This window comes from Nicotiana tomentosiformis, chromosome 3 (genome assembly GCF_000390325.3).
Source record: "Nicotiana tomentosiformis chromosome 3, ASM39032v3, whole genome shotgun sequence".
In the NCBI taxonomy this organism is placed as follows: domain Eukaryota; kingdom Viridiplantae; phylum Streptophyta; class Magnoliopsida; order Solanales; family Solanaceae; genus Nicotiana; species Nicotiana tomentosiformis.
Genome location: NC_090814.1, coordinates 103,832,452 through 103,842,540, shown reverse-complemented (window position 1 = coordinate 103,842,540; position 10,089 = coordinate 103,832,452). Strand labels below are relative to the sequence as shown.

At 36.0% G+C, this 10,089-nt stretch overlaps 1 protein-coding gene across 1 annotated transcript; it reads left to right on the top strand.

Annotated features, from left to right (window-relative positions):
* Window positions 1–257: 257 nt before the first annotated feature.
* Window positions 258–890, top strand: LOC104107610 (kunitz trypsin inhibitor 5-like). The gene has a single exon (XM_009616460.4). The coding sequence runs from the start codon at window positions 258–260 to the stop codon at window positions 888–890; it is 633 nt and encodes a 210-aa protein (XP_009614755.1).
* Window positions 891–10,089: the final 9,199 nt, after the last annotated feature.

The window sequence follows — 10,089 nt, the reverse complement described above, 5'->3', positions numbered from 1 at the left end:
TTAATGTGTAAAATGTAAGGCATGCATATAGGTTACATAGAAAAAATGTCAAACCATACATTATTTATAATCACGGCTTTATACAAGATTAAAAGGCTAGAAAAGTTGATAGTCAATTCCATCGATCTGAATAAGAAAAATCTTTGAAGTGACTGATAATTTTGAAACTACTCCATATATTACGCAACCTTTATCCAGTTCTACAAATAGCGCTGCTTCTCTAAGTTTATTTTATCCATTCACAAGTTAGTTTAACAATGGAATTTTTTAACGTTGCACGATTCATGGTACCTTTTCTTCTTGTTACATTATCAACAAGCTTTTTATTCCTCGTAAAAGCTCAGGATGTTCCTGACCCGGTGCTCGACGTTTCCGGTAACGCTGTCCGGACAGGAGTGAATTATTATATCCTTCCGGCGGGTCAGGGCAACGGCGGTGGACTTCAGGTGGCTTCCATTAGGAACCGAACCAACCCGTTAGTCGTAAGCCAACATGCGGATGAATCTTCAATCGGCGGTTACCTTCAATTTTCACCTGTGAACCCTAACGAAAACATCATCGGAATATCAACTGATCTGAACGTGAAATTTACGTCTATTCATATCTCTGATTCGTCTACAGTATGGAGAATTAACACTGAATTAATTCCGCAGCGTTATTTGGTGACAGTTGGTGGAGTAGAAGGAAATCCTGGGCGTGAAACATTGAGCAATTGGTTTAGGATTGACAAGTACGAGGATGCTTACAAACTTGTGTATTGTCCTGGAGTTTGTGAGACATGCAGACCATTCTGTGGAGAAATTGGAATACTTGTTGAAGGTAGCAAAAGGGTTTTGTTTATTGGTTCTAGATCTGATCAACCTTTGAAAGTTACATTTCATAAGCTCTAGAATTACTAGTACTACTATCTGTAGTTAGTATTGGTGGGATCATTTCACTGTTATAGTCTGTATCACTAAAGGAATAAGGAAGACTATAGTCCTCCACTAGTGTTGATAATTAATAAAGATTGTTAAGTTTTTATTTGTGAAACTATATACCACTGCATGTTTCTTTAAAGGGAAAAGGGTGAAATATACCCCTCTACTATGGTATATTGTTCATATTTATCCTCCGTACGTCATACTATGAGGTCATATTTACCCTTGCCGTTAGCCAAACTTTTTAATAATACCCTCCACCTAACGGAAAGCCACCAGATTAATAAAATAATCATTTTTAAAAAAATTCAATAACCCAAACCCGCCAAAGCCATTATTTAAAAATACGGAACCTAAATTTCTGAGACGTCTTAACACATTTTATTCATTTAGAGAGAGATCAGGAATGATGATGGATGTAGGATTAGTAAGAACTTATATTTTTGGTTATTAGTTGTTCATGGTGGCATTAGGATGTCATGCTATCACTTTCGGTTATTTTTTTTGTGTGGTTATAATATGTCATCCCTTTGTCTAATGTAATACATACTTGACAGTTAGTTTATATGTTGGTAACAACTGATATATACTTTAATAATACTTGTGTTTGGTTAATACATTAAGTTAGTGTACATAGGTTGTTAAGTTTCTTTCAAACTTGTTAGCATACTTTCTTTCATTCTTGATGAATTCCTCGAATTGTAACTTGATATTACATTGAATCTCCTCTAATTATTTTTTAATTTTTGTTCATTATAAGTTCAGTTATTACGAAGAATTATTAGTATCGCATCCTATATCTTGGAATCTAACTTTGATTCTTAAGGGGTGATTTGACGATAATTACTTGTTGCCCAAATGCGTAACGCAGAATAAGAAAATTACGGTGCGTGAATACTCATCAATAAAGGCTCACTGTTGGAGGAAGAAATACTTTGGGAGCTGCCTTAAGACTTCAAAACTGCAAACCTAATAAGATGTTATAAATATTCAAGTCATGGTGGAAAGAAAATTATTATGAATACTTGGTATAGTTCGACATGGTGGAAAAAACAAAGAGAGAAGTTAGAAGAAAACAAATTGAAAAAGGTAGAATATAATAAATATACAATAGAAAAAACTGCTAATTTTTAGCACAAACTTCTGTCAAATATTTTTAGCTTATTAAAACTTTCTCTCTCTAGAATGAGCGCTCCTCCTGAGTGAAAGATGACCATGGTGAGGAACACAAAATCGAGAGGGGGAAAAACACACAAAGTGGAGGAAATCAATAGCCAAGGAATGGACCTCAAACTGCAGATGCGAAAAATTTCAAAAATCCAAATGTGTTACAAGGGATAGCACCATTACCGATCGAGCAGATGGTTATACCATTAGGAATTAGCTCAAACATCGGGATAACAATCCACCAAATTATGGGCGGATCTTGTAGAAGAGGAGGCGGAAAGCTCAGAACAAGGTAAATCATAAACCCTAAGTTCATCGTGGAGTAAAATTGTTGGGGTGATCCCAGAGGAAAATGATAATGACTTGCTAGTGGGAGAACAAAGGGTAATCAATGTGAAAATAACAATGGATGACATTCAGGAAGAAGTTGAATACTGGAATACAGCAGTGATCTGCTATGTGCTTGGGTCCAATCCCTCCCAAATTGTAATGGAGGGGTACTTTCGCCGTATATGGGGAACACTAGGGATTGACAAAATTGTGCAAATAAATAGGAGGGTGTTTATTATAAGATTTCATAAAGTAAAAAGTCGGAATAAGGTGGTGGAAGAGGGAATACGAATATTTGACAGAAAACCAGTTGTGGTGAAACTATGGAGGTGTGATATGGAATGTACCAAAGAATCAATTGAATGAGTTCCAGTCTGGGTTCGTTTAATGGCCCTGGACATCACATATTGGGGAAAATGTACTCTAACAAAAATTGTTGGGCTAATTGGGAAATCTCTGCGAGCGGATAGTGCAACCACAAGAAGGAGAGGCTAACATTTGCAAGGGTACTAATTGAAATGACTCCAAATCAACAGTATCCTTCCAAGGTGATGTTTGAAAATGAGATGGGGAAGACAGTGGAACAGGAAGTAGTTTATGAATGGAAACCAATCTTATGTACGAAATATAATAACTTTGGACACACCATAGAGGAATGCAGAAGGAATGAAGTAATGCAACGACAAAAACAGGCACAACAGACCAATGGAGAAGACACAAGCAATGATGTGGAAAATCAGAAGCAAGAGGAAAAATTTGCACAGATAAAAAAAAGACAAGAGAAAGAAATTGAAGGACAGAAAACACAGAATGAAAGTACTGAAGTAATAGTGGAGCAACAACATAAGGAAAATGAGAGACAACAAGCCACAAAAAAAGAACAGGGAGGGGCAGAAAAAAGCAGAACTCAGATGTTGTTGAATTGGCAAGTAAAAAAACCAATATCAGTAGGAAATACCTTTGATGCATTGAGGAATACAGAGGAAGAAACTGGTGGTAATCAAAACGCTCAGAAAACTAGTACATCAAACACAAGAGTAAATAAAAAAAGGGAGGGTCCAGGAAGTGGGGGAAATGGGGCAGGGCCCCATCCCCACAGATAAGTTAGGATTCTCGAATGTTAGAGGCCTAAACAAACCTCAAAAATAGAGGGAAGTGTTGTTCTTTGTGCACAACTCTCAAGTAGGAATGTTTGGGCTCCTAGAGACAAGGATTAAGAGGAAAAAGGCTCACAAAGCCTCTCTTAATCTTTGTAAGGGATGGTCATTTGTTACTAATCTGGACAAGCACCCCGGTGAAAGAATCTGGTTATTATGGAAACCTCATATCTATTAAGTGGACATCAGAAGAACTACTAAATAGGTGATTCACTATGCTATTAAGCACATTGGAACAAAAAGGGAAATAGAAATCACATGGGTATATGGATTCAATGACTGTGGCATGAGGAGAAAACTATGGGAAGACATAGAGGAAATTCATAAACAAAGAAAAGGGCCTTGGGCAACAATGGGAGATTTCAACAGTGTATTGCAATCAGATGAAAGAAAAGGAAGCAAAGTTACTTTTGCAGAAATAAAAGGATTTAAAGAATGTATGCAAAAATGTGAGATGCAAGAGATGAAATCATCACTATACTTCTATACATGGAACAACAAACATGAAGGAGAAGATAAAGTGATGAGCAGGATTGATAGAGTTCTAATAAATAATGACTGGTTGATAACACTACCAGACTCTGAAGTGTACTACCAAAATGAGGGACTGTTTGATCATTGCCCAGCATTGGTAAGATGGGTGCAACCAGGAAAGATGCAACAAAGAATGTTTAGATACTTTAACATGTGGAGTATGGCTAGTGACTTCCATGAAAAAGTGAAAGAGAACTAGAAAAAGCACACCAGGGGGACTAAAATGTATCAAATGGTGGGAAAACTAAACAGACTGAAAAGGGTGCTGAAAATCCTAAACAAAGGAAAATTTGCAAAGGTTGAAATCAAAGCAGAACAAAGTATGGAGACACTCAAGGTATGCCAGACGAGGATACAAAAGGACCCTTATAATATGAGCCTAAGGGGGGAGGAGCAAAGCTTAGCCAGAGAATGCATGCAATGGCAACATGCAAGAGAACAATTCCAAAGGCAAAAAAGTAAGATCACATGGATGCAACATGGAGATCAAAATACTAAAATATTTCATGGGTATATGAAGGCAATAATGAATACCAACATGATCTTCTCCATCAAAGATTCTACTGGGACAGAACAGGACCAACCAGAAACTGTGGCTCAAGCTTTCATTGAGTTTTACACAAAGCTATTAGGGACAACAAATAGGGAGAGGTCACATGTATGTAGTGCACTAATAAGAAAAGGGAAAATCATTGATGAAGATCATAAACAGAAAATGGTAAAGACAGTCACAAAAGAAGAAATCAAAAAAGTATTATGGAGCATACCAGAGGAGAAATCACTAGGGATTGATGGATATGGTATCCAATTCTTCAAAGATGCATGGGACATAGTTGGAAAAGATGTAGAGGAATGTGTAACTGAATTCTTCAAATCTAGTAAGATGCTGAAAGCACTTAACAAAATTGTCATCACTTTGATTCCAAAAGGGATACATGTTGAATCAGTGGGAGATTACAGATCAATAACTTTATGCAATACTATATATAAAGTGATTTCTAAAGTATTATGTAGTAGACTAAAAGAAATCTTGCCAACCATAATATCACCAAGTCAAAGTGCCTTTGTAGAAGGAAGATCAATAGTACAAAATATATCGATATGCTAGGACCTAGTAAGACTGTATAACATAAAGGCTACAACAAAGAGTTGTCTGATAAAAATTGACTTAAAGAAAGCTTATGACAATGTGGAGTGGGAGTTTGTCAAGGAAATGATGATGGCACTGAACTACCATACAACTTTCATTCAATGGGTTATGGAGTGCATCACCACTACAAGCTATTCATTAGCAATAAATGAGGGCTTATGTGGGAACATTGAAGGGAAGAGAGGATTGAGACAAGGGGATCCAATATCACCACTGATATTTGTGATCTGTATCGAATATCTCTCAAGAATAATAGAGATGGTTAGACAGCAAAAGGGGATTGCATATCATCCAAAATATAAAAGCTTAGGGTCGAATCATTTATGCTTTGTAGATGATGTACTTCTATTCTGCAAAGGGGAACCACAAGCAATAATGTTGTTAATCAGAGATCTGGCATCTTTCTCTCAAACATCAGGGCTGACAACAAACAGTCCAAAGTCCAACATTTTCAGTGCCAATATGAGTAGGCAACAGATATTTGAGATATGTGAGTTAACAGGCTATAAAGAAGGGAGACTAACATTTAAATACATAGGTGTGCCTATATCACCAAAAAAACTGTCTAGTATGGACTGTGAAATGCTGGTGGAAAAAATGACAAGCATAATTAAAACCTGGGGAGTAGAAATCTATCTTATACAGGGAGAGCACAATTGATCAACTCAGTGCTGATGAATCTCTATGTTTACTCGGCGTCAATATTTATACTGCCAAGAAAGGTCCTGAAGGATATCACGGGGATATGCAGGAACTATTTCTGGTATGAAAAAGTGCACACTAATAGAGTCCCACTGATATCTTGGAAGATAGTCTGCAAAGAAAAAAAGGGAGGAGGACTGGGTATCAATGATTGTGTATTATGGAATGAAGCAGCAATAAAGAAATATGTATGGCATATCGCAAATAAAGAAGATAACATATGGATCAGATGGGTAAACCACATATACATAAAAGGAACAGACTAGTGGCAGTACAAACACCCTCAAGACTATAGTTGGTACTGGAAAAAGATTTGCCAAATCAGAGATATCTTTAAAACAGGTTTCAAGGAGGAAGGATGGTTGATTCCAAATGGGAAATACACTATGGCAAATGATTATAAATGGAGAATGGGGGATGAAGAATACTGGCAGGACATCAGATGGGTGTGGAACTTAGGAAACACACCAAAACATAACTACATATATTGGTTGACATCACATAGAAAATTGTTGACCATGGATAGAATGAAGAAGATAGGGATAATTGTTGACACTACATGTAAAGTATGTGGTGAGAAGGAAGAAACAAGGGAACACTTGTTCTTTGAATGTACATGGTCTAAAAGATGTGCCAAGGAACTACTAAACTGGATGGGAATGCAGGGAATTGGTGAGTCAATTGAAACAGTGTGGAAAACATTAAACAGGACAGCAAAAGGGAAGCAATGCAGAGCTTTCGTACTCTCAGTATTTGCTGCACTGATATATGCGACATGGAAGAACATGAATGATGTAGTATGGAATCAGGTGGTGACAAAAGAACAAGTAATATGCAAAAACATAAATGAGGAATGCAGATACAAGATACATAACAAAGGAAAAACAAGCAAGCGACAAATGGAATGAATAGAAAACTTGTATATATAGAATTAGGGAGACAGAGTAGAATAGCTGAACTGCATAATCACATAGGATATGCAGTTGCAATTTTGTAGATACTAGATGTAGGAGATAGAGAACATCTTTGTAAAATGACTGTTTTAGTAGGTGATTAATAAGAATCTTTTCTTTTCACAAAAAAAAAATATATATATATATATATATATATATATACAATAAGGATATTAAAAGAATTGGGACTCAATGTATAAATGAATAAATGGTTGTCGATATTTTTATGTCTTTCACTTCTTGAGTTCAATAAGTGACTACGAAGGAGATGACTAATATGTAACGAAGAAGTGTAGTAATTAAATAAAATGGGTTTAATGGGTTTTAAAAAAAAGGTATTTTTTTAATTTGGTGGCTTTCCGTTAGGTGGAGAGTATTTTTAAAAAGTTTGGCTAACGGTAAAGGTAGATATGTCCCGATAGTATAACGGAGGGTAGATATGAACAATATACCAAAGTAGAGGGGTATATTTGACCCTCTTCCCTTCTTTAAATGATTTATATGAAATGCAACATAGAGGTGGCAAATGGGCGGGTTGGGCTGAATTTGGGCGGGTCAAGATGGATTAGGTCAATAAATGGGTCATTGCCCAACCCAACCCAAAGTGTACTTGGGTTTAGGGATGGCAGTGGGGCGGGGCGGAGCGGGTGCGGGCGGGTTTGGACTGAACCCACAAAAATTTCAACTCGCCCCGCCCCGCTTAGCAATTTTTCTATTTTCCACCCGCCCCGCCTAGCACTCGCAAAGACCCGCCCCGCCCTGCCCCGCATGCACATAAGTTTTTTTCTTCTTTTATTTTGTTATTTAACTAAAACAAATAGTAGGTTAAACATTTTATTATTCTTTTAAATAAAGAGCTTATCAGTTACCTTACTAAAAACAACTGAGGACTTTATTTTCTTTTGTTCCTTTGTGTTGTGGTCTCCAGAAAAGACCCTATTTGATTCAGAAACAAGAATTTTTAAATATTACAATTCAACTGATTCTTAATCAAATGTACTCAAACCTCTAATTCGTTTTTATTAACCCGGTTGTATTTACAAAGTCAATAATTCTCTTCTTGTTGTTTTTCATTTGTTTTTTGGTCATTTTTAATTAAAAAATTGGTTGTTAACATTGTCTCCTCTAGTTGCAAAATATATACCAATACTAATATAAAAGGAAAATAATAAGATGATTCTGTTAGGCCAAGAATTTTTCTATTCAATTGTCACAAATTGGAAAAAAGAATTGTCAAGTAATTGGGTCTTGCATAAAATGAGTTGATAATCTCTCCAAGTAACATACAAAATAGAGATAAAGAAGGGATTGCTTTAATGGGAGTAGATTGCTTTAATGGTTTCAACCCGCAACCCGCACCGCCCCGCTTGAAATTTTTACAAAAAATAGTCAACCTGCCACGCACCGATCCGTATCCGCATAAGAGCAAACCCACACCACCCCGCATAAGAGAAAACCCATCCCACCCCACCCCATTACCATCCCTACTTGGACTAAGATGGATTGGGTCAAGATGGACTAAACAATGGGTTATAATCCATCCCGCCCAACTTAACCCATGTTTTAGAATCATGTTCATCTTGCATAAACAAAACATTTTACCTTTTATATACCTATGTATAAAAGGTAAATAAATACTATTAGTATTTTGAGAATCAAAATATATTTTTTTAAATAACAAATTAGTATTTAAAATGTGTAAGTTGAAAAGTTTTTGGGGGTTGGGTGGGGGTGGGGGTGGGGGGTGGTGCAGAAAAACGAAAAAAACATAAAATTAAAAAACAAATACGGGATTGGGGGGTTGGGGTAGGGTTGCTTAACGGGCGGATCGGGCGGTTATTTACTCTTAACTGTTTGGCTTATTGGTTATCGGTTTTTAAATGTATTAATCCGCTAACCACCCAATAAGATATCGGGCGGATTGATATCGGTTTAGCTATTATCGGGAGGTTATCAGTTTCGTTTCGGTTGATTGAAATGATGACATTCTTCAGTGCCTTATAAATGATGACAAACATTATAAATGCCTTTTTGTAACAGATGAATTGTGTTTTCAACTATGATGCTTAGCTTATGGCAATGGTTGATATTAGCAGTATTAACCTGAGAGTTGTTACTGTTGGTTGTGGTTGAAGCTATTGTTGCTCTGTAAATTTCGTTGTAACTGGCTTGTGTCCTTTCTTCTGCTATTCTTTGGAATTTTGCTAAGAAACGTTCATGAAACTAGTTAGAAATTGCAGTGTCTCCTAGCTTTGCTTTGGCTATATAGTAAACTGTTTAAAGTTAAAGTTTTGTAACAAAATATGAATGATTCTGGAAGATGGTAATCTTTCTCGAAAAAAATAATATATTGTCCAGAGTAGTAATATATATATATATATATATATATATATATATATATATATATATATATATATATTCTTAACGGGTTAACAGATTATCCGTTACGAAAATTGATTAATCCGCCCCCAAACCGATAAACCATTAATAAAAAAAAATTCAATATGTTCTTTGTCCGTTAAACCGTTAACCCGATACCAATAAGCCATTAAGTTTTGGTTTCGGTTCGGTTTTTGGTTTCGGTTCGGCTTTGAACACCCTAGGTTGGGGGGATTGAGGGGGTGGGTGGTGCAGAAAAACGAGAAAACGAAAACAGAAAATTGAAAATACAAAAAAAAAAAATACAAAAAAACAAGTAAAAAAATAATTTGAAGGGGTTTGCGGGTGAGGTTTGGGGTGGGTGGGTGGTGCAGAAAAATAAAAAAATAGAAAACAGAAAATTAAAAATACAAAAAGAAAAAAAAAATTGCTAGGGGTGGGGGTTATAGAAAAAATTTTCCAAAAAGTTTTGTGCAACAAAAGTGAAATGGGAAAATATTTTCCGAAAAATGTTTTCCGTCATACCAAACACACCCTAAAACTTAAATAACTTGATTCTCATTTTTAAATTTAGATACAAAAACTAATGATGTGGCAACTAAGTAGTAAATTTCTAGATAAGTTGGGTTGAGATCCCTTTGTTTTTGGGTGAGTTTTACGGGTTGTATTTGGGCTACTTAATGGGTCAAAATAGGTTATAAAAAATAATGGATTAACTTGGACTTAGCCCAAATAGACCCATGAGCTAAAATGTTGTAGTCCAACCCATTAATCTCTGGACGAGTTGGGCGAGTTGG